This window comes from Falco punctatus, assembly GCF_963210335.1.
Source record: "Falco punctatus genome assembly, chromosome: 3".
NCBI classification, from domain to species: domain Eukaryota; kingdom Metazoa; phylum Chordata; class Aves; order Falconiformes; family Falconidae; genus Falco; species Falco punctatus.
The window spans coordinates 14,855,755-14,881,937 of NC_137582.1; the positions used below are offsets into that span (position 1 = coordinate 14,855,755).

The 26,183-nt window shown below is 41.8% G+C and overlaps 1 protein-coding gene across 1 annotated transcript in view; it reads left to right on the top strand.

The window, feature by feature from the left end:
• The window catches only part of KCNQ3 (potassium voltage-gated channel subfamily Q member 3), a 206,788-nt gene that overhangs the window by 143,424 nt on the left and 37,181 nt on the right, over positions 1 to 26,183 (top strand). The window contains exon 2 of the mRNA XM_080381678.1: positions 25,151 to 25,241. Coding sequence (XP_080237804.1) covers positions 25,151 to 25,241 — 91 coding nt within the window. The remainder of the gene's footprint in view (positions 1 to 25,150; positions 25,242 to 26,183) is intronic.

Genomic DNA, 26,183 nt, shown 5'->3' on the forward strand with positions numbered 1-26,183 from the left:
TGTTTGCTACAGCTGGTGCTAAGTCTCACAGCCCCTTATCTCTGTGCATGGTGCCGTCAAGAGCTGAAGCACACACTCTCAGTCCATATGCTCAGGTGCTGGGAACATCCCAGAGAGCTTCTACAGGTACTGTGGAGAGGATTTCTCTGGGCTGATGAATGTAGAGAATGATTTTGAACAGTGTGTGAATTCAGTATGAAAGGGGAATAGGCGCTGTTGGACTCCTTTTTCTGCATTTTCAGCAACATCTTTAGGGAAGTTTCTCTGTTGCCATGGTCCTTCCAGGTAGGAATAGGTGTTAGGATGTTTTTGGGGATGCCCTGCATTGGTAAAAACAATAATATTTTAATGTTCCTTGATTTCATGCTAAGTTGCTGATATTGCAAGCATGTCATTAATCTGAAATGTGGATAAATCATAGGGTTTCCATTTCACAGGTGAGTAAACTGAGGCTAAGGAAGTGCATCTGTAGCAGAACTAGGAACAGAAAATCCTTCACTGATACTGGACAGCCTTCCTTTAGTGACTACAGAGAAGTTTTATACATGTATATGACAAACATTTGAAACAATCTTCACTGATCTATCCAGAAAATGCTCACCACTGTGCCACTTCCCTAGATTATGAGCAATTACAAATGAATCTGCTGAGACATTACCCTGAAGACTGACACCAAAGTCACTGCCTAAAAAGCAGCACAGTAAAGATCATTACCATAATTACCAGCCTAGCCAAAGCTATTACCAAAAGCAAAGCAATGGCTGAAATCATTGATGGTTCCACAGTTCAGACGTCCTTGCTTTAAGCTAACATGTTTTACTGCACAGATGTAGAGGGCTGAGGACGTATGCATGGCCCATTACCATGCCCAGCTGACAGTCAGTAACCTGTTACACAATGTTGTGTTGATTGCTTTGGCTTAAGGGCTTGCTTAGACTTCTGGTCTGAATTTTGGCTACGTTAAAATATCCTTCATCTACCAGGTTTTTTCTCACCGTAAGTTGTTCCTGTCTCATATATACACTAGGCACTTGCTGTTTTCCTCCTGCTGTCAGATGGATGCTGGGACTGGGTCTTCCACTCTCCATGTCCTCCCAAAATAAATTCTGCCCAAGTTGGCTATAAATCAGATGATCTCTGTGGCACAGTGGCTCCGTGTTGCTCCCCCTACGCTGATACAGTGTAGGGCACAGCGCCACAGTCCAGCTGTTATGAATAAACTACCAGGAACAATTTACAGAGAAATTTAAATACTGCTGACTTAGGGGAAATAAAATCGCTGAAGCACTGAACAGTGGTGGCAGGCTTGAAGCCAAAATCGTATTTGCTTTTGTTCTGCTCTGACACAGGGTGTAATTGGGTTACAGCTACAACTTTGATATAGTACTTTTTTTTATAAGGCGAAGAACACAAACATTTCTGACAGTGTCCAGTAGGGTGTGAACAACACTAATTGTTCATCAAGAATCAGATACCTTCTGGATACTCGGGCAGATGTCATTAATATTAACTCCATAAAGGTAGTAACAGAAGAGACAATCTAAAATGAGTGTCCAAATAATATTCTGTTTTTAACTTTGGGTTAACTAATAAAGAAAACATTAAAACATCCAGCATGCATAAAGTGATACGGGGTCCACAGAGGGTAATGGGATCCACCAGTGATGGTTGCCTCAGAAGTTCAGAGGGACACATGGTCTGAAAGCAGCTCCCCCCGCCGCGGGCCGTGCCGTGCCGGTGTGGGCCGTGTGCCAGCCCGTGTGAGCCCCTCAGCCCCGCTCCCGCCTCCTGCCCCGTCTCCCTGCGCCAGCGCGGGCCCTGCCCCGGGCTGCAGCCCTTCAGGGACCCCCTGCTCCCGCCGGGGCTCGCCAGGGCCGCAGCTCCTGCAGGAAAGAGCCCCCAGCTGCGGCCTGGGGCCCTCCCCGGGCTGCGGGCTGGGGCTCTGCCCCGGCGGGGGCTCGCCAGGGCTGCAGGGGAGCCCTGCTCCGGGCCTGCGGCACCTCCTGCCCTCCTGCTGCTGCGGCCTGGGGCTGCCTCTGCTGCTGCTCCCCCCTCGGCTGCCTCCTCCTCTGCCTGGGCCGCCTCTGGCCCTTGCCCAAACCTGTTTCCCCCTCCCCGGCGCCCCCGGCTCGGCTGAGGGGCTCAGCTGAGCCCACCCGGGGCTGCTGGGGCCGGTTGGGACCAGCCCGGGGCAGCAGGTGGGAGAGCAGCGGACGGCTGAAACAAAAACCAGAGGTAAGACTGGGAAACAAATTTCTCTGCTCAAAAGCCCTTAGCCTTTGCAGTTTTAGGGATGGGTTCCGAGCATAGCTGTGGATGTTTTTTGGGTTGTCTGGTTTGGGGACTCTTGATTTTGCCAAGTATCACCTATTGGCTGCACTAACTGATGAAGCCAGGTCAGGTCCAGCAGTATCACCTCTTGGAGCCAGTCCATCGCTGCCAGTGACAGCTTCGGAGGACTTCACTTTGACATTTACTTGGCTCCTGCCGTCTTACTGTTAACACACTTCTCTCCCAGAGAGAAATACAGGGCATCGAAAATGCCTTTAAATCACCTGATTCAGACATAAAATTTTATTAACAAAGAATGAGTTTCTGTCATCAGAGAACACTAGTCATCTCTTCCCAGCCTTGCTGTGCCCTTGGTCCTCCAGCCTGACAGACCGAGTAGCTCATCGTGGGCTGCCTGGTGGCACTTGTGTTAACCTTGCAAGCACTTGCAAAAGGTGTTGAATTCCTACCTTCCCCTACACGGCTATTATTTATTAATGTACTAGACCTTCACACACTATATACTCTTGGATTTAGCTTGAAATGAGATATACAGACGTTCAGCCTGTTCATCTCGCCACTGAAAGTCGATAAAATACTGTAACCTGAAGAGGGAGAGAAGTTGCACATTATCGCGTCTGATTCTTAGTCCACCCGAGACTGCAGACGGTGTATCTTTCCTAGTAGGATCGAAACAGCAATTATCTCAAGAGAGCTGGTAAGGTGAGGGTAGACTTCATCCTTTTAAGTGTTTAATATCTCAGAGCCAGAAGGCTGTATTTTAAAATGAAAGGTGAACGGATAAATATTGAAAGCAGACCAGGAAGGATTCATTTTGATGCTTTGAAGGTGGTAGCACTGTTTTGCTAAGGTGAGGAAGGAGTTGCTACAGTTATTTTGGCTTTCCCCCCCTCGCCCACTAATCACACCCCACCCCACTCACCCCCAAGACAAACTCTGTATCTTTCTGTAGTTCATTGTAAAGTACAGCAAGTCCTCAGGGTGGGAAGAAACAAGCAACAAGATGGGGGGGGGGGGGAGGAAGTGGGCAGTTACAAGATAAATTTCAAAAACTTTTGGCATTGGCTAGCCTTCGAGGCAAAAACGAGTAAATTGCCTTTTGTGTATATTCCAGGACAATGTTTTCTCCTTTGGTGTGTTGAATCTGTGTTTGCGCTCGTGTATTAAAATTGCTGCTTGCTCTGCAGTGTAAAGATAACATAAAATGAATCCTTAATACCAGATATAGGTTTACAGCCTGAGATACTCTCCAGAGTTGTCATCACTTCTGAGTTGTGGTTGTGTTGGGATGTGGTGTTTTATGCTTTGCAGCTACTGGACAAAGCCATGGCTAAGGGGATTTAGAGAAGCTGACCGACAGATGTGGGCTAGGAGACTGCTAGAGAAACACACAGCAAGTAATGAGGAATTGCCAAGGAAGAAAGGGACAAGATTAAAAACGTAGGTTATCACCTTGCAAAGTCTATCCTACCTTGTTGTGTCTAAATCTCTGCTAGAGACTGGGACTTATGAGAACTTGGGGACCAAAGCAAGCAAGACCCAGGCTCCTATGGAGAAGCAGAGAGGGAGCAAGTCACAGCTCTTGGGCAGACAGAAACTGTTCTCATTCCTTCACCAAGGTTAAAGCAGAAACTGTGCACTAGATGAAGTTGCTTTATCTTTGTATTCATAGTGCCAAAATCACTTACTTGATTCAGTGGGGTGGAGAGAGGTATGACTCAAAACACAACGGCATCCAAGGGTGGCTGTCTTTGATGTGGTCCTGGATAACCAAAAGGAACTCATCTTTCCTTGTGATGGTATCTGTGAGATTTTGGCCAATATCCCCCTTTACGTACCCACAACCTGGGAGTGCACAGCACTGCAAAAATGAACTTTTGCCCAAGCAGAGCTCTCTGCTTAGTCTGACATGCCACGTCGCATGTACTAGAGATGATTTTTGCCCCATTCCTCAGAAGGGTAAGTGCTCCTGGAAGTGGGACAGGTCTGTTGACAGCAGCTGTGGTCATCAAAACAGGCTGTGCTGACAGACACCACTTGTGCCACATAGCATGTGGGAAGGGAGCAGGGAGGGAGTGGGGTCGTTGCTCTTGCCACAGGTACATAACCTCGTTACGCTGTGAGCCAGTGGCTGTTTTATTGCAGGGTTGGTTTCATTTGTGATTAATGAGTTATTATCAGCGCTGCTAGAAAATCCACTATAGTTGTTTGTCACCAGATAACATTTATTTCCTCCTCAGTTCCTGCTTTAGCTGTCAGGTTTTGGCTGAAATCAGACACTGAGGTGATACACTGGAAAGCAATAGACGGTTTCAATTTAGGGTGTATAAAGAGACCAGTTACTCTGCAAAAGCACCTCTGTGTGTTTGGTATTGATAGGATTAGTGCAAGTTAATTCGTATTCAAAGACTGTAACCTGACTCCAGATTAAATAATATTTCCTGCAAAGGAAATTACCAAGACACTGTGTGTTAATAACACTGAACATGCTTTTTTGAGTACCAGCCTCACACTTCAGGACTGACTCGACAAGCTATTACACCTCTCTTAATTAAAGTTTTGTTAGCACAGTGACTCCTTGCAATTTCCAGGAGATACTGGCCCTGTAGCCTGTGTAAATTTGTGCTTCTTGAAGTCTATCTTTCAGCTGAACTCTGGATTTGTGCTGCATGCCAGGGTTACCTGTGTAACTCAAGGAAAGCAGAATTAAGTATGGTCCAGCATCATCCAGGAGGATTATGAAGATACCAGAATTAGTTCCTTGGGTTATTATTAGCACAGTTCCAATAGAAACCTCCTGATTGAAACGTTCACCTCAAAGGAAGCACAAACACCGCTCCCCACTGCTGTATTGGGTCTTGCCTCCATGGAGTGTTTCTAAATTAGGGGAATCACAAGAGCACTGCAAGACTGCACTGAGAGGCTGTACATGAAGTTAAACCTCAGCTCCCTGTCTGCAAAAATAAATTACTGAGACCTAGTGCCTTAACAATGCTTACAGACAGACATTAGCGCGATACCAGAAAGTAAACCCCCATCATTTTAAGAAATGTGATTAGAGTGAAGCAGAGTCTTTGAATTATCTTGTCTTGAATTGTGTGGACAATGTCTCATAAGACAGGAAATTGTAACTGTAAAGCTTCTGGCATATATCTGTGTGGAATGACACTTGCCTACAATTTCAGTTCCTCCTTTAGGTTTTTCTCTTGTCATTAGCAACTAAACTTTATAACATTGGCCAGGTTAGCTCACCTTCTGTCTCATACTTGTCAGGCTGTGGAAAGCATCAGGAAATGCACCATATAGAGGTTTGGTAGGTCTTCAGCAGCAGCAGGGTGTAAAATGGTTTGAACATAGACATGTCGAATAAACGCACTTGTTTCATTTTGGCACCAGTCTATATAGAAACAAGTGGCTCATTCTGAATGTAGACAGGTCTGCTGGCCATACATCACTCTTCTGTAATGTTCTTCCTTTCTTCCATCTTTATGTGCAAGATGGTAGGGTTCTTACTCAGGTGATAACTCTCACCATAAATGTTTGCATTAAAGTTAATACGATTACAAAGACACCATAACACTGAGGATGCATAAAGATGCCTGCAACTTTCTGGCTTTAAATGGGTGTAAGGTCCCCTTAGCAACTGGGTGGTATGCAACAAAGGGTTTTTAATGAGTGATAATCATCAGACATTGATGTCCATGCTAAAGAGTTAACATTAATGCCCTTTTCATGCTGCAGCAGTTCTTCAGCGACCTGCTCACATTATATCATTAGGTTGAACAATCCTCTTCCGTGTTTCTTTTTAACATTTCCTTGGGGGTGAATAGAAGGATTTATTTAGAAAATAATTTGTTATTTATTTTTCTCTCAGACTGGTTTAGCTTTGAAAACAGCCACAGTTTCAGATCAATGCTGATACTGATGGAAAACATTAACACGTTAGTTTGTGGTGGTGTGCCATCCCACAAACACATGAAATGTTCCCCACTTTTCTTGTTTATTAAATCACTGTATTCTAAATTAAAATAAAGCCTTTTCCAGTCATGAGTAGCTTTTTTCAGCAGCCAGTGACCTCATTCATTCTTAAATCATGGTAAAGACCTCCATTCTGTTGCCAGCCAGTTTGAACCAGAGTTTGATTTAGCCGAAAATATCCGCAAACCACTTATTTTGCTAACGCTTTTCTTCCTCCAGTTTAAGGTAAAACATTCTTCCTAGTCTTTTGCCTTCTAGAACAACAACTGCAGGCTTTTTTTTTTTTTTTTTTTTTTTTTTTTCTTTAAGAAATAGTTAATGGTGGCAGGGAGAAAAGAGAGGGATGCAATTTCATATTCTCCTACCAAGGGGCAATGAAGCATCTGAGGATTTTAACCTTGACTTTGAAATGGCTTTGTAATTATGCCTTCTTAAGATGGTATGTTTGAAAGTCTGCTCATCACTAGCTGAGTGGGAGAAGGAATCTTGTCATTCATGATGGCTGATAACTCGTTTGCCAGATCAAAATTAAGAATAACCTTTCACCACCAGCTGTAGCACAGCCATCATCCTTTCTGCCTTCTCAGTGGGTACCAATGAGATTACAGTCAGTTTGCACATGACGAACCAAAAATAACCCCAGCAGTCTGTTAAAATTTAACTCCCCCAAAGGATTACATCCTAACAAGCTTTGCAGTCTAGTGCAGTTCAGCTGATCAACGGGAGGTGAATCATATGCTATATTTTTTCCAGAGTTTTCAAAAATCTTTATCAGAAAAGAATTGTGTTGTGAACAGGGAATGATGTATGTGTTGTAAAATCCAGCACAGATTGCACGGTAAAGTCTTTGCAGGATTAAAGCCCCAGGCTTCAAAACTGCACGGTAAAATTCAAAACTAATTCTTTCTCCTAATAAAACAGCTAAATCCTGCCTGTTTCCTAGCCTTTCATTGCTTTAGCAGGTTTCTCCTATTCTGTACATATCTGTCTGTTAGAAGGCACATCAAACTACAGCATTAGCTAAAGGGCACCTCAATTTGCCACCTGTATTCCAAGCTATTACAATGTAAAGGTTTTCTTTACAGTTGTAAGATCTCTCTTTAAATTGCTCTTTAAGGCTTCTTTCATTAAGCAAAGACACTGGTACTCAGAATTGATTGGGTAAAAATTCTTGAGCTGACAGCAGAGAAGACTGGAAAAAGAAAGGAAAAAAGAGAAAATATTAAAGAAAAATAATCAGCAGTTTTGAACATCTTGAGTTCAGTGCACAGTGACAGCATATTTGGGACCATCTTCCCCAAAAAGGGAAATTACCAGACGTCAGAAGTGCGTAGGTCATTCAAACATGGAGCTTTTTACATGAAAGTGTTTGGCTATGGGCTTTGCTGTCTGACTGTCACCATTTCTCTGTGCCTACTGTCTTTCATCACAGACCTGTTTCTTCTCTTCCTCCCTTGGGCTCATGCTTTGAGCTCTGATCTTTCACTATTGAAGTCACTGAGAGTTTTGCCAGTAATTTCTGTAAGCATAAGATCAAGCTCAGACTTTCCTTTCATACTCTGTCTTAAGTTTCCCAAATGTTTCTTTCTAGGCTTCATTCCCCAAAGCACAGATGTTCTTTCTGTCTCTCTCTTTTTTTTTCTTTTTTTTTTTTTTTTCTTTTTTTTTTGGCTAAACAGTAGAAACACTTCAGAAAAGCATTGAATAATCTGATTTGTCAGATTTCTAAAGCATTTTGGGAAATACTCTTTCGGATAGTGGTGATGATCAAGCTAGTTTAGATTTTCCAGCTGTTCTAGAAGTAGCAAACCAATGTCTGTAGGATGTTTGCCAGAAATAAAGTCAGATACAAGTGCACATGCTCACTCCCATGTATGAACTTGCCTGCAAGTAATTGGGTATTCATGTTAAAAAGAATTAAATGATTTTCTGGTTGCTCACATCTAAGCCCTGTGAACAATTCATACTGTTAAAGCTGCTAAATTAAACCTTCCTGACTCCATAATGCTGCTATACCAAACAGATGCATTCTGGAGTACTACCCACTGGCATATTATCTATTGACTAGCTGCATATAGAAAAGAACACGCATGTAACACTATCTATAAATACAGCAACCAACATACACTCTGGAGATGTTGTAAGGGCTCCAAAGTTGAGTTTACTTTGAGGTTTTTAGCTTCAATTAGAATTAAAACTGCTGTAAAAGATGTTATAGTGATTGAATATACTTTCTAGATTTAACATCTTCACAGCCCTATTTAATTTCCTGTAATATTTTTAGTTCAGATGAAAAGATGTTCTCCCTATTCATCAAAAGATATTTTAAACCCGATGGGGGGAAAATGAAGCTACTGATGTCTGCTTCCTTTATTTAGTACTTTTCGCTTGACTCCCTGCGTTCTCACATCAGCTTCTTACCACTTTTCTGGGAACCAGGGAGAAGAGCTGGGTCAGTGAAAGTGTAGGAGGTGTAAGAAGTTGGAGTAGGGAGACAGATGTGCGTCTTTCTGGGTTCATTTCAATGGCCTATCTGCTGCATGTGCTGGAGTTGCAACCCCTCCTGCATCTCCATGCTGGAGGGGTCAGGCTCCCAGCTATGAAAATGTGGTCCTCTGTTTCACTAGAAAAGGCTACGAGGACCAACAGCTTCAGTCACATGCAGCCACAGAAGATCAAGTGTTTTCTTCAGATGATATCAGAGACTATCAATTTATGTACTGCATTCACCAAAACAATGACAAAGTCACCTCTATGATGAGCCTGAAGCATTAAAAAAAAAAAAGAAAAGGCAAAAAAGGCTATACTAAAGACCAAGCGTCTCAACTGTAATGTACATGAAGAAGAGTGAGACTGTAATAATTTACTGCTAGAGCAAAATAATTCCCAGATAAGCCTAAGAAACGGGCAGTACCTTATGTTCTGGTGAAAAGAACAGAAAATATCCAGGTCTAAGCCAATATGCAATGTCAGAATGCTGTGAAGACATATCCCTTCCTGATGCCAAATCTGCTGCTTGGCTTAACTTAGGCTGTGGAAGTAAGATACCCAAAGTGTGTCATCCTGCGCATCAAAGACTTTCTGGATTTTATGACACTTCTGTTCAAACTGTCATTACTTTCCTGAAATGGTGGCCTTTGTATATGTACTGCGTTTAAGAAACAAAAAATCTGACTATGGAACATGTTTGGGTGGGATGTAGAAATACTTGAGCTAGCTTTAACATTAGCTACAACATTAATGGAAGCAGATTAACTGTGAAAGCATAGGACTTTATGCCATCAGATTAATTCATCACATTAATTAATTGCTTCTGAACAGGGAAAATTAACCCATTCTACTTCAGCTACGTTTGCCTTAATGCACTAGATGCCATCATTAGTTCTAACACTTCCATACTAAAACATAAAAAAAAAATCCTACAATTAAATTAGAGGTACTAAAACGTAACAGTAATAGCATGGCTTGTTATTTGACCAGATCTGGATCTCCAGCTTCAGACTAAGGTTGCAATGATGTGTGTACAGAAACTTATTCTCAGGGACCACAGATGATTTTTTTTTATTATTTTTTTTTTTACTAACCTGGGTTGAAATCCTATTGTAGAGAAAAAAAAAAAAAACTCAAAAAAACCCCCTAGTGATGCCAGTGACATCAAGCAAGCAATCTGGTGCGTGGCTTGTGGGAGACTGAATGCCATCTTGTAGGTGGAGTGCACTAATGGGAGAGGAGGACCTGAGAGGACAGGCTGAAGCATACAAACCATACTGATGCATGCTGACTCTAAAAAGTCATTAAGATATAAGAACTGGTAACTCCAAGGTTTAAGGCTATATACTTATGAAACAAATGTGGTATGTATTGTATATGTGCAAATCCTAGAAAATATATCTGTACTGTAATTGGGGAATAAAGGAAACTCATGCATGCAAAAAGAATGTCTGACCTGATGCACTGATATCAATTAGGAACATTAACCAAAGAAATAGCTAGCATGAGCCCAGTCTGTCTAGCTTGCTGTACCATAAAAGCAAGTGGAGAGGAACCAGTAACCCCTGGATTCAATCTGGGTTTAGCTGTTGCTTCTTGTTTCTTATTTTAACATCTATCTCGTGAAGTTTGGGTCAGTGGGACATCAACTAACTGATAGGAATTGCTACTAAATCAGCCTATCAAGTCATTGCGTGATCTGATGCCTGCAATGTAAACCCTGCTTTTCAGCCGATAATGGAAAGGGTAATGCTGTAATAAAGGATGAATCGACAGACATGTGCAGTTTAATCCCTGCTCTGTCAACTACGGAACTAATAAAAGCTGTGCTAGAAATAAAAAAATAAATAAAAAAACCCTAACAAAAAAACCCAACTAGCTTCCGGGAACTAGAAAAAAAAAAAAAAAAAAAAAGACAGTATCCTCCAGCATAAAGAATATCCACATATGAAAAAATGACAGAAAAAATTAAGCTGATGTGAGTTTAAGCACTGGAGCAAGGTAGAAAGATGCAAATTAAGGTACAAGATGATCACTTTATTATTGACTTCTGCTGTCCAGGTCCAAAGGAAAAGCTGCTCCTGCATTTGTGCATGGTGCGGCATGTCTTGTATTAGAAAAATGATTCAAAATTCCTGGCAAAAAAATATTATTTATGTTTGAAAGATTGCAGATGCTTTTGTATCCTTTTTGTATCTGTCTTGTGAAGGAAAGACACAATGATCCATGCTGGAGGAAGGAGAACGAGTTCCCTCAACAGTTCGCTCAACAGCATGAAGGATTTCTCAGCCTGCCCTATAACTCCAGTAATGGTGTATGCAGAACTTAATTACATGCTTTCTATTACGGGCATGTTGAATCATTTGGGTTAGATAAACAACATCCATAGCTGCATTACAGCTGTTTAGCGTACACCTAAAGTGAGCACCTTGAGATACATCTAATAACCTTACAAGCAAGCTGAGTGTAAACATGTGCTTGTTTTTAAAATGTCACAATGACTGCAATAGTGCTAGTAATTTAATGTGAAGTATTCGCCATGAAACCCTTTCAGATTTGTTCTTGTGAGTATTAACTTTATCATCAGACTTATCACAGCACCCTCAGAATTCAAATAGCTTGAAAACTAATAATTACCAAGTCTGATAATCTTAGTGGGTGAGGTGGAATTGCAACACTTGGTTTCTTCAACTTTCCTATAACTGTAACATTACCTTCATAGGATAAACTAAGCTCTTGTTCTTTAGAAACTATTACTTTAATAGTTGTCTTAGCTGTGGAAAAACAGCAGAATGCATGAACCCTCAAGGGTAAAAAAGGTGGGGGGAAGTATTTCTAAGAACATCTGATCATTAATTCTGGCTTCATCTCATGTTTTTTCAATGTTCAGTCTGGCAAATATTTGAATTTAAAACATGTTATATGTGGTTGTTATGGCTTAACCCCAGCTGCCGACTAAGTCCCACACAGCCGCTTGTTTACTCCCCCTGTGTTGGGACAGGGGAGAAAATCAGAAGGGTAAAAGTGCAAAAACTTGTGGGTTGAGATAAAGGCAGTTTAATAGGTAAAGCAAAAGCTGTGCGCACAAGCAAAGCAAAGCAAGGAATTCATTAACCACTCCCCATGGGCAGGCAGGTGCTCCGCCATCCCCAGGACAGCAGGGCTCCATCATGCGTAATGGCTACTTGGGAAGATGAACTCAGAGCATCCCCCCCGCCCCCTTCCTTCTTCCTCCAGCTTGTATTGCTGATGGTGATGTCATATGGTCTGGGATATCCCTTGGGTCAGCTGGAGTCAGCTGTCCTGGCTGTGTCCCTTTCCAGCTTCTTGCCCACCCCCAACCTGCTCATTGGTGGGGTGGGATGAGGAGCAGAAAAGCCCTTGGTGCTGTGTAAGCGCTGCTCGGCAATAGGGAAAACATCCATGTACTGTCAACACCGTTTCCAGCACAAATCCAAAACATTACCCCATATCAGCTACTATGTAGAAAATTAACTCTATCCCAGCCAAAACCAGTGCATTGGCTACATTGGTAAGACTGAGTAAGCAAATACAATCCTTTTCTTTCCTGTTATTTAAGGTTGTATTTAGACATTTGTGCCCTGGGGCCCAATGGAAAGCTTTCTTCCCTTTTACTTCTTTTTTATCATTCCCAGCATTGTAAGAGAATGTTAGGTTTGATTCATGGCTTGTTACCTGACATTGTGAGTGAGATTGATCTGACCTAGTCACCTGGGGCTCTTTTTCCAGTTGGAGAAGTAGGCACTTCTAATACATAGTTCATCTCCTCCTTAAGTAGGTACCTAAAATAGAGCAGATGATTCATGCTTTTAAGGTCCTCAGTTTTCCTCCCTGCTTTGAAGCGAGCCAGGCAAGCTGAGATGCAGACACTTGCACTGTCAATGTCTGCAGGAAGCTAAGGTGAATCCCAGCCTGTATTTCACATGCATCTGGCCTAAGTTTTATTGAATCAAAATGCAGGCACAAATCATAATTGGCAAAAGGGTGAGGCTGAGCTCCAGTGCTCATTGAAGCCAGTGAAAATGTTCTCATTGATTTAAAGGCACTTTGAATTACTCCCTCAGGAAAAAAAAATAAGAAGAGAGGGATGTTGGAGGAGCTGTCTTCTCCTGCTCCTTGATTTCCTGTTTAAAAAAATATATGGTATAGACCAGACTTCTGAACCTTTGCAGGACTACTGTTGCTGCTGGTAAGCAATGGAAAAACCAATGTACAATTGGTTGTGAGCATCTTGATCAAGACTACTCAGAAGTCATTGTAACATCACTGGAACAGTTAGAGGTTATGACCTAAATAATTATACAATGTTGAGAACAACTTCAAGCCATGCTATGCTAAAAACAAATGTATAGACAATGCTGTAGATAGCTAAGGCTAATATACATATATAATCAGAGACTGTGATACTGAAGAGATCATCTGATTCATTCAGTACATCTTTCACCCAGGAAAGTTACTGCCTAGTGCTCCCTTACTAATATTTTCTGTAGTCACATGGCAAGTATGTCAGCCCATCCCTGGAGATGTCCTGGTGGGATGTGGAGGAAGAAAACACTGACTTTCCACACACTTTAGATGCCTGTGTCAACCATCACAGTTGTCTGGGAGGTCAATAAAAAAAAGCCCAGACCTGACATTCATCCCTCTGCAGCAGTCTGAGTCTGCAGCAATTTTACAAGAAAAGGGAAACCTCTGAATGACTGATGCAACCTTCCCCATCATTCCAATCCTAGTATTCAGGACTGGCAGAGGTGCTGAGAGCTGTAAGCACAGCATCAGTGTTGCTTTCTGCTCCAGAATTTCTGCTTTTGTTCACCTACATGAGGCGAGATTCCACTCACGATTAAATTCACTTCAGGCATCCAAATATCTGTGTGTGTACATATGAGTTAAGTATCCACTATCCCACTAATCTAGTCGGTACAGTCTGTGGAGCTCCGAGGGCAGTTCAGCTCACTGAATGAGCTTTATTGGCTGGCTGGCTGTCAAATTTGTCATGCTATACCTGAAAATGGATGTAACTCCACTCTTACAGAATTGTTATTACACTGAGATCCCAGCCACTCTTTGTACTGATGTCACAACAGAAGAAGCTGGCAAAACTTGACTTAGGAATAGGAATTGCTATTCCCATGGATGTTGAATAAGAATAGGAAAGTTATGTCAGGGCTGTGCCCCACTGTGCCCAATCCTACTTGTTACAGAGGACCTTCCTTTAGTAAACCAGCTGCCTCATTCAGGAGAGAACCAAAGATTCATGTTCTTTGAGGATACAAATGTGCGAGTCCCAAGAGAGCTGCTTAGCACAGACTTAACTACTTTGCTTAGATTGTATTCTGCATGCAGAACTTGTCATTACTGCAAATTGGGTTTTATTTTTCTAAATGTACTTACGTATGCTGAATTCTGTGCTGTTTCAAGTTACTTACTCAACTAAATAAAGCTTTTTCTTCAAAGAAAAACAAATAAAAAAATTTCCTTCCATATTGGCATTATTTCCTGAAGGTTTGATAAAATTGTATTTGTTTGAAACTGTCAGGTTGAACAGGGATAAATGTAATCTGAGATACTAACGAGTCAGTTGAGCAAAAGGGCCATCATATATTGTGTTGAGAAGCATTGTTGCCGATGCTGGTGAAACACTTCAGGAATAAAATTGGGCAGGTCTGGAAAAGGCTGATAACCTCCTCCAAAGACTTCAACTTCAGACTTCAAATGAAATATCACATGCTTACAGATGATCATTCTGAATTTTGAATGCTGATTAATTGCTTATGGTAATGCAAAGCAGCAGAAATACTTTAAAACAGCATTAAATTTACATAGGTACAAATACCATGTGCTATTGTTATTGTTGTGTAAATCAGAGTTCTGAGGATACAGTGACCTCTAAAGAGCTTATCTAAAGTTCACCTTCAAGGAGGATGTGATTCATTTGCCATGCTAACACAACAAATAATTTACTAATGAATGTGAGCTGGAGGTGAAAAAGGAGCACATAGGACTTATCTGTACTATATGCTTCAGCTGTTCCTGTGTTGGCCTTAGCAGCTGCATTAGCACCGTGGGTCTGCAGCCCACTGAGAGTTGCAGACACTTCTATGCTCTTTCCTGTGGAGGTGCCAATCCTCTAGAAATCCCCCATGACACAGCCTCTGCAAGCACCTTGTTGAATCACTTTAAAGTGGACATACTCTCATTAGTTTAAAGGTGAGATGTTGTAAAAAACACTATTATGAAGGGATTTGCCTCTGAGCAACTGATCATCCCCCTCACACTTCTATCCAGACCACATACCTTGTCATGTGTTAAACCATCAAGGTAGCAGCTGACACGTTATGCCTGAAATCCACTTTTTCTCCCTCTTCTCTCTTGCCAATGAACTGTTAAAAAAGTCTTCCTGATGTTTGTATAGAAATATGAGAGAAGAGAAGCCCTCATATACTTTGAAAGGCATGTATTAAAAATCATAACACCTGTGTCAGTGGTTTGCTTGCTGTACAGCTGAGTTACAGGGAGTGGTTTCCATTTCTGCACTGTGAGAAAAGGCACGGTGGTGAGCATTTGGCCAGCTGGGAAAGGTGTGATTAGGAGACCATGCTGCTCAGGTTGACATCCAAAAGGCATTTTCATCCACGTGATACTGTGTTCCGTGCCAGGACTCTGGTAATACTCCCAATTGGTATAATGGAGCCATCTCCTACAAAAAGGCAAAGAACTGGGGTGTGAATTGCATGCACCTAGCGCACTATGAGACACCTTGGGGGAACTTCAGTATCCATATAGGGCTAGCAGATATGTAACGGAACCTATGGGACATTGGCACCCCTGTGGAGAAGCAGCCTGAGGGTGAAGTTGCACCAAGATGTCCATCATTATCTGATAAAAGTAGTCCCTTGGGAAGGGATTCTGACTGAGATGCTATCTTAGATAATCTTAAGCCTCTAAGACAACCCAAATTCTTTTTGAGAAAGAGATATTCAAGAATATTCTGCATTCAGCACTCAGTGGCCTTCCCTTGGCCTCCAGCTGATGCCATTTTATGGGGTACTGGTAATGGGCCAGAGCTTTGAATCCTTGTTGCCTAACTGATCGTTGATGCCAAACTGCAGCCTGCTTATGTATGGAGCACAAAGGAAAAATTAAAGAGTCTGATGTAAGAAAAGGTTTATAGGAACAGCATCAAGTCAAACCGGACTAAAAATCTCATTTAATTTGCAGGGACGTTTGGTCTGTCTTTTAACATAGTATTGAGTGTGTGTTAATTTGTGTATGCCAATAAAAAAAGCATTCCTCCACATCACCACTGTTCATCTGACCCACAGCTGCTGTAACATGAGTTTAGCCCCTGCATCTTTCAGCACAGATCCTTTCTCCTCTTCTTCTTCCCCTGTGAATAAAGTGAGAGCAGCTCATCTGCTTTGCATTCCACACAGTAAGAAAACCTTTCCTCACTGATTAATATGAGCTTGTTTTGCAGCACCAGTGGATTTGTGAATGGGCCATAGGCTACAGACCAGTTTGTTAAGGAAAACTGATGTACAGTGTTGTCACATAGACTATGATGCAGTGATGACTCTGCACTCTTCACTTATATAAAAATTAGACAAAGTTCAAAAAATCCTCCTGGATTAAAAAAACCCAGTAAGAACAACTGGATTGTTCAAAGCAAGGATCTGAGATCTTTGCCTGATTTTCTCTAGTGCAGGCAGTGATTAAACGCTATGTGAGAAAGATGTCTCTTCCATTCTAGCTGTAATACTTCATGCTTTTTACTAGAAAAGTCCTGAGTCAAGCACCCTGTGTCACAGCCAAAACTGTGACCACCTCAGGTGCAAAATGGTAGAGCTCTCTGTGAAGTTAATGCCATAAAATTCAGGAAGAGGCTTTTAATGTGATAATATTTATCTCCTGTAATCCAGAGATCGCACTCAATCTGAGAGAATTGAGCCATGTATCTGGCTCCACAGGAGCTGCATTACCATGATGCCCTTCACTGCCCATAATAGAAAACTCACTAAACCATTAAGATGACCTGGAGTGTACTGGCAGTGTTGATGTGTGGTGCAGGTCATGTGCAGCCATGCATCTCTTCCTTGCACAGTTGCAAATCTTTGATGATGCAAAAAAGTCTGCTGGTATGGCACCATGCAACTTTTTTTCCGACTGTTCCATTCCACGTGAAAACTGACATCATTGCAGAGAGTGCTCATGTTCACACATAAAGGTGACTGTGTCATGGAGTTTGAGATGGCACAGGCAAAGAAGATACAGTCTAAACTGGAAATTGTTTTTTTGCTTGGCAATCCCACCTATCTGAAAGTACTGGATTAGGGTAGAAGTATTGGCATTGTTTAAAAAAGTATGTTATTTTGCAATTTAGGTTCAAAACCAGAAAAAACAAAACCCCCATCAAAACTCCCAAATGGGTTGAAGTCTTGGATAATGAGTAAAGATTCTCTTTTCACTTCACTGTAAGAATTTGTCTGGCCACTGAGTTGGTGTTATCACTTCCCTACCTAGAAACCCTGTATTAGAGACTACGGAGGTTATTTCTGGACAGTGCCGTCTTCTTGATGTTAGAAATTCACTTTCAGCTAGATCACCTTTGGAGGACCTATTGTTGCGAGTGTCGGTGCAAAAAGGGAATTTATTCAGGGGGAAGAAGGGGTGGGTAGGCTGTTTGACTGGGTTTTTTTGCTTGTTTGTTTTTTTTTTCTTTCCCCTGCAGTCTTTTGATCCTCCTTGATTTCAAATGGGAAGGTAGAAAATACCACAGCCGTGTGTTCAGTTAAGGCAAAAGTCGTAACAGTGGGTTGAGAAGTTTCTCCCATTTACATTCTTTGGAGCTTCCTAAACATTTGAAGGACATAATTAATTCCTCTCCTCCTTTCTAAAGAAATGGGAAGGGTTTGTGGGGAGATCAGTGCATGTCTGTGTGAGAGATCCTAATTCCTGCGTATCGCTGAGATTTTGTCATGTTTGGAAGTGGACTCCTTGATCTTTCATCTGTCTGGACACACAGTGTTGGTGATGTTTAGAAAGGTACCTTCCTGGAAATTCCTACTCAGGATGTTTAAACATTGACATGGATGATTAATATTTTTACCTTAGGCTCTTTATATACTCTAAATTCACTTCTTTATGGGATTTGCTGAAGGCTTGGCACTTGACTGCTGAGTTACAGGCTGACTTTCAAATGTCCTAGACTTTTATTTCACAAAATTTAGCAGAAACCAACGTATGAATCTTAAAGTTCACCTTCAAGTGGCTTCACACAGATTTGTTAATGTCCTTTGGAGAATGTCCTGTTAGAAACATTTCTGAAACTCATTTGATTTGCAGTTATTGCAGCTGGGGCTGCCGGGTAATGCAGTTTGGCTCTGTGCTGTTCCTGCTTTGCTGTGCTGCATGGCCCACTGTGTTTCGTAGTCTATGTCTCTCAACTCAATTAGCAGCATGCTGCCAGCCAGAGATAAGCCCATGGACAGGCATACTAGTCATGACAGATAAAAGCCCCAAATAATAGTTCAGTCCAATGTCATTCACTTAATATAAAAATAGAATTTAAAGCCACTAACAGCAACTCAGAATATTTAGTTGCAACGATCAGAAGCTTTTCCATCCTTATTCAAGCCACAGGAGGATAGGAGACATCTAACTCCTTGCTGTCATTGTGCCTCCTTTGTCTCCCAGTCGCGTGTGTGGTAAGATGTCTAGACCTCTTCTTGTAACCTATGTACGCTAGTCCTTTCAGAGCATCTTTAAAACTTGTCTAGGAGACAAGAAGGAAATGGGATTTTGGTGGATGACTTGTTTTCCAAGCTGAGAAAAATCAGGCAGGGGAATGTAGCACTCTGGGCTATTTTGCCCTCTCATGCCAGTAAACCTGGGAAAAGTGTCAGGCCATTCCTCTGGAATGTCCCCTACAACAGAATATCCAGGTTAATGGTGTTTGTGCTGTCTGACATTGCTGACTCAAAATATTTTGTAGCATCATGCCAGACTCCCTAAGGAAGCTGGCAATGGTGGTACACAGGGCAATAAAGCAAAAAGTTTTTAAGAGTAGACCTGAAGAAAAACCAACAGAGGAGGAGGTTTTAACCAGGCTCTTGGCTTGTACGTGGAGGACAGGAGAGAGGAACCATCTGATTTAAAAGCTGTTCTTTTGCACCTTAAATTCCCTGCTGTGAAGCACAGCTTTCCTCTCCCGTATCTTGCTTTTTAAAAGCTTTCCAAACTTAGGGAAACAGCAGTGAAGCACATTCAGAGGCACTCCTGCCAGTGAGAAACCAAGGTCATAAAAAACCTGGCATGAGTAAGCATTTAGGCTTTTCTGGCTCAGCTTCCTGCTGTGAGAGGGACAGTGTCAGTGTCACCAATGGACTGGTGTCATTCTGGGCTACTGCTTCACCGCCTGCCAGGTCAGCTGGTATGGCAGTGAGACTAGGGATCTTTTGGGGATCCTACCTTACTTCCCAGGGTTTCTGCCAGCATCTTGTGAAAGGTTTTGCTCTGTCTCTGCCATTGCAGCAGAGCAAGACTGCAATTCAGCTTACCGAGCATGGCATTCCTACCTTGTCCTTGCTGTATGATGGCATTGGGCCAGGGACTCCTGCATGGAGCTCTGTGTGTGTACTCAGTGGAAACTGTGGAGGCAGAGAAAGAGGAACCTTTGAACATCCCTACCTGCAGCACTTGCTGCTTTTCTCCTCCTCATCCCAGACCTCCACTGAGTTTCTCAGTGCCCTTCCCCACACCCTTCTTCACAGTGCCCATTTGTCAAGTTTTTCCTGTCACCCTTATCTCAGTACTGATCTCTATAAGAGTAGCCTATTGCTTGGAAAAGCAGAGATGCAAGAATCTAAGTATCAAACGGTGAATATTCCTATGTTTGTGAAAATCAGGCATGCATTCCCTTCTCTCTGAAGGGCTCTTCTCAAATATTGGGTAATGTCATTTTTGTAGTGTTAAAAAGCCCAACTCAAGCCTCTCATTAACAACCATAAAACGATCAGTGCAAGATACTGCAGATGTTCTGTGAAAACTGAAGTTTGGATGCAGAGAAAAAGATGGTGGGTAGGAATACAGAGAAACTGAGAGAACTGTGAAAAAAGATACATTTTTAATCCTTATGGATAAAAGCCAATAGTTGAAGAAAATAAGGTTGTTCCAATATGAAACTTGGGAAAGTGTGTGGGAATCATGGTTTTAGAACCATATTGCTTTTGGGAACCCTGAACCAAAAATTTAGCAAAACATTGTCAGATTTTCCTAATATAATCTTAGAGAATTCCATTAGCATTTACCAGGTGGCAGAACAGAATGAAACTAGAGCACAAGTTTTAAGGCAAAACAAGAAAGGACCAAGTGAAGCAAAGCAGAAAAATCTAAGGTTCATAAGAACATTTGGAGACAGAGGAAATTCCAATGGCTTGCAAGAAATGGCATTGAAGATGTGAGAGCAAGCAGAAGTCTATGCACTGTCACACTGGAGGGGATTTCTTAGTAGTAACTGTTGAAGAGGCTTTCCTGCCCAGACCCTGATTATTATTTTGTAATAATTTGGAATTTTTTGGTAAAATTTTAAAATTCTACAAATTGTAAAAATTGACCACATGTAGATGCGATACCTAAATTTACAGCAAGGGATTTCAGAGAAAGCTAGTCATATAGGAAGTGGTCTGGTATGGCTGATAGGCTTATTCTTTCAGTAGTAAAAATATGTAAAGATCATTAAAAGGTGGTGGTTTTAATTATATCCAAAACAGGGATGAATGTAAGGGGTGGCGTTCAGCTAATTTACACAGTAAACATCTCCATAGGAGCTAATCACTAGTCTTTCCTTACAGTTACAGGGAAGAAATTGTCTCTGTAGGTGCACCTGACCAGCTTGAGCCATCTACTTTGAAACAACATGAGTTGTATGCTAGAAGCACAAATTCCTCTCTGTTAAGTATAAACCTAATCGATACTAACATTTTGTGACACAGCACAAAAATTTGGCAAACTGATGCCAGATGTGAATATTGTTTGGCCTGCCCATGATGTATCTAGTCCTCATAACATCTTCAAAAGGACTGCTGTGTTTTGGAGTAGATTATAGGCAAATTACTATCTGATCTGCTCCTAAGATTCTGAAGAAAGAGAAGGTGAAAAGGATACATGATAGGTACCTATATATGGAAAAAATATAAAAGTTCTCAGCTAGATCTGCATTATATGGGCTTCAAATGAAAGTAGATACAGAAGAAAAACTCAAAGCATGTGAAATATTAGAAGAAATAAAAATTTATCAAACTAAACAGTCTATGATGTTCATCCAAGGAACATTAGATTCATGGTCTAGCATAGTCATAAATTACGTCTTCTTTCCTGGAAAAAAACGTGTATTGTTTTTGGAATACTGTCTTTAGTACACCAAAATAGTACTATTAGAAAATATGAGTGTTAAACGTGATTTCCAATAAGAAGAACATATATTTACTAGAACAGTATATTAGTTGTGACAGTGACAAAAGAACCCTGCCATTTGGTGGTCTGGAAGTTAAACATACAACAAATTATTCAGGATTTTAGGCATAATACTGCAGATAGGTACAATGTAATGGGTGGTGAAAAATGATGTAAAATTATAACAAGAATGATCCTAAAAATGGAAGAACTAAATTCAGATCCTCTTTTGGAATATCTGGCTTACAATCTTGAAGTTTGGACTGACACCTGCTGAAACACTGTTCAATAGGAAGCTTAGGCTTAATAGGACTCACTTTTCATTAAGAAACCTTGACTTTTTCTTTCTTCTAATACTTGGTGCTCTATGTCCCATGGATAGTAGCATTATAACTGCAAGTAAATTTCAGATTTTCTCTCTTTCTGTCTCTTGATTCCGCAGGTCGGTGTTAGTCTCCCCTCTGTTCATCCACTGTGATTTCAGCAGTTTCTTTCCCTGTGATTTGCCTGTTACAATTTTACAGCCAGGCTCAACCACTGGACCCACATTGCTGCCTCTAAAAAGTTAAATCAGACAATATAGACTCGGCTATTGTCATATTGCCATAGGACAGTATGGACTCAGCAACTGTCAAGCAAGTTAGAGTCTTTATGTTTGCAAGACCACAATATGGGCATAGGTGGTATATATGCCCACAATATAAGCATAAGCAGCAAGGTGAAGATGTACCTTGTTGTCATCTTTGCTAAGCAAGGGGAATTGTTTAAAAAAACATGACAACTTTGTAGCATCTTCCATAGAAAGAGGACACAAGAAGACTTGCAGGCTTCATAAAATCCAAGTTCCAAAACAGAAGAGGCTGCAGGAAAATCGGTGGGTTGCACAGCATCAACGGAGATTAAAATTCATGAAGTGCTCTGAACCTGTTATAATTTCAGATGGTAAGGGAAGATTGCTGAGATGTGATTTGATTAACTTGCGGTGGATATTTATCCTTTGGAAGCAGTGCGGTAGGAGGATAGCTGACCCTTCCAAGATGGATTGCAGTTATATGTCCCAACACACGCTTTTCATCCCTGCACTCCCCAGGGTACTGCAGGAAGGAGCAGGAGCCTGGCTCTGCGAGCTGCGTGTGTTTTGGGACTGCAGTTCCTGCTCAGCAGTTGCATCTCCAAGTCACTCTTCTGGGCTGCATTCATGCACTTTCTGCAGCTGGGGGTTCAGACCACACTCCCTGCTCAGATTTGCCCTCGAAATTATTCGTGGTGACTTGTGATCTCCAGTCTCACCCTCTCACCCTACTTTTACTTTTTTTTGTCCTGTGTGGTCTGTTGTTTTCATGGGTGGGCTCTCGCTTGGAGCGGTAACAGCTTGCAGCATGGACTGTGCCACACAGAGCGAGTGAACAAACAGCCCTCCATGTCCGTTAATACCAACATTTGGGCTTTTTTTAGTGACCAAGGACAAGCCGTTTCACCACTATGAGACTCCTTTTCTTGCATATCACACACCTGGGCGCAATCACCTAAACATCCCCTCCTTTGAGTTTGTTTCATGGGGAAGGAAAACAGGGAACGAGAGCAGTATCCCCTTGCTCTATGGAGCACCGATACCCTCTAGTGGTAAAACCGCAGGCATTTTTAGGGAAAAGACGATTTCACCAACTTCTGTCTTCCTCTGGGACAAAAATCTGCGCATCATTTATTTGACAGCGCTGTTCTGTTGAACGATATCGTAAATTCACGCCTTTAGTTTAAGTAGCTGATGATGTAATTTCCTTGGGCTGTTTTCAGTGTGTTTCGCCTTTCATTAAATCATTTAAATGATACTTGCGAGCTGATGGGTGACTGAACTGTCACGTGGTATAAAGCAATGGCTGTAATGGAAAGCATCAAGTAGCGGCAGCTCAAGGCTTTAAATGGAGAATTAGTGATGGTACCACTGTAATGGCTGTAATGTGGCAGATGATAGGTAGTTTATAGCTAATCAAAGGAATCATGTTGACTTCTCACCAGTTTGCTCATAGAGGTGCAGGGCACCAGGATCATGAGTCTTGGGAAGCCAGTGAGCCACTGGCTTCATAATTGCAAGGTGGAGGCAACAAGGTATGGTGTGACAAAGAAAGCTTGAAGGCATGGCAGGAACATCACAGAATTGCTAAGTTCATTGCCGAATGTCTTGAGCAGTGGCAGTGTAGTTACAGGTGAACGGCAAAAGGCACATTCTAGACCCAAAGGCTGTTTCCTACCAGCCACAGAACCCATGCTCTAGAGCATGGCTGGTGAGTAGGAAAAGGTGAAACTTGTCAAAGAAATCCAGGATTATTTAGCACGAGCAGACACATTTATTTCTGTTCTAACCTTGTTCAAAATGGCTGATTTTCCTGGCATAACAACGTTCAGTCTGAACAGCTAATATTGGGAGAGGCACAGCAAAATAATCCTTCAGGGTTTGCTGTGAAGTGTTTCACTGTTGCCTCTTCCTTGCGTGGAGGGTTCTAGTTGATGCTGTTTGGAGGAATTTCCTCCCCAAAAGGCAGCAGGAGCTATCTGGAGCTGACCTCTCTCCTTTTACTCCAGCTGCAAGAATGCTGAAAATTCTTAGAACATGCTCCTTAGCCCCAGGATTCCTCAAACATCAAGTAAACAAAAACCCAAGACAGGGTAGAGGACATGTGTCTCTGAGATGAGATGAGTCCTTGCTCACTGCCTCCTTGCTGCAAGCTGTGGACTCTACCCATTTCACCCAGTGAAGTGAAGTGGAGCTTTATTCAGCAAGAAATGAAATCACACTTTAGGCATCAGATTGAAATTCAAAACAGGTAGTACACACTAAACACAGCTTGATTCTTAACAAGCTTTTTCCCCTGGATGATTTCAGTACCTAACGCCTATCATTTATTTGATGTACCCTAGCTATGAAAGCAAGGGAGCCAGAGCTTTTATGGAGACGTCCTTCCAATTTATTCAATAAGCTCTGAAATATTTCCATGGCCACCTGCCCCTCTGGTCCTGTGGATCAGCCTTTGGGAGCACATTAAAATGCCCATGATCTGGGTACATGAAGTACCAGAACATGAGCTTTCCCTACTCTGCTTCGCAGTAATCACTTACAAGACTCCCTTGATTTTTCTTACCTCTTTATGCGTAAAAGATTTTGAATAGCTTGAACCTGTGAATAGTTTTACAAAGCAGATCAGTGTGACTTTAGATTAGACTGGATTGGATTTACCAGCAGTGGGAGTTAAATTTTCAGTCAAATCTCTGTTTTCTGGAGCCTCACAGACAGACAATAGCACAGGGGCAGTGATTTATTACACACTGCGTTTACTGGAGAGCAGAACTTTACCCTCTCTATCGTTTCTCTTTCAAATCTTTTCATCTTTTCATCTGCATAGAAATGAGTGCAAAAAGAGAAGAAAAAAAGAAACGCAGTGCAGTTTTCAAGGGATGGTTTGTCCTGGTGCTGCATTGTAGTGAAACGTTTACTGTTTCTCAGGTCTTAGGATGTGCCAAGTCGATTCATTCCACTGTACCTGCAGTGCCATTTTGTGAAGTACCCAGCACATCAGCTTGGACTAGACCTCCTGAGCATTACAGTGCTCTGCCATACCATACAACCCCTTCCCAAACTGCAGTATCATCCCTTTTCTTCCTAAGAATGCCAAGAAGTTAATTAATGCTTCTCTGTCCCAGAACCATTCTGACTTAGTATCTTGCCATGATTTCTTGACTGCCAGCCCCCCTTGTCCAGGCTGAGAACCCTTAATCTTCTTGAGAGACCACCTCACTGCTCACCAATAGGAAGTAGTTGTCCTCTGAAGGTCTCTATGTAGGGATTTATAGGCAGTATCTCGGACACCAATATAGAAAGGGGTAACAATGCAGTGGGCTTTTTTGTTTTATTTCATTTCAGGTTTCTGATTGTCTTGGGTTGTTTGATCTTAGCTGTCCTGACAACTTTCAAGGAGTATGAAACTGTTTCAGGAGACTGGCTCCTCTTGCTGGTAAGTACACTGTGGCCACCACATCACCTTGGTAATATTCTTGAATTGAAATCAGTCCTATCAGCAGTGATGGAAATTTACTTCCAGCTCTGCGTGCAATAAGATTTCTTCTGTTGGTCCTGGACCAGTGACTCTACACTTACATATGGGAGAGTTCCTGGTCCATTGTCAACACCAACTGAGTGAAAAGGAAGAGAGGAGAGAGGAAAAATACTAACCTGAGAATTTGCAATAATTCTTTTCAAAGGCTTTTCAGCATTTGCCTAACAGTTCTTCCATCAAAGTATCAATAAATTTCCTGTTGACCATGCCAGACCTGAGCACATTTGAAAACTAATTTTTTTCAGGATCTTTCAACAAATTTGATTCATTCTATAGTATTCTACCAATCCCAGCATTTCTTTCAAGGGAGGTCATCAGAATTGGACTCATGCTTGGGCCAATAGCAGCATAACTGAAATTATTGCAGGCAGTGCCTCTGATGATTATCCATGAGAGAAAATGTATTTACAGCAAATATATCCCTTTCTCTGTGTTTCCAGCATGCTTGTTTTATAAATGCTGGAGTTCATGCTCAAGACTTTATTTCTGTAGGTCTCCCATTTTGCAGAAGAAAAAAAATAGGAAAAAATGCTCACCAACTTTAAATGTGACGTATTCATAATTTTATGAAAATGACCCTAACAAAGAACTTCTGCTCCAATAGATATCATGAAATAGAGCACACAATGTCTCACTTAACCTGACCTTGTAGAAAAGCATCCCCAGGGAAATTGCAGAGCAAGAGTAGTTCCAGGATCTCAATTTCCATTTCCCCTTGTACCCCCAGAGACATGTAGATCCGAGCAAGATCTAAATGCCAAAAGGAATGAAAGGTGAATTTCCCTTGCATGTTCCTTTTCAAAAAGCACCTGTATGAAATCTCCCTTATCCCCTAGGGAA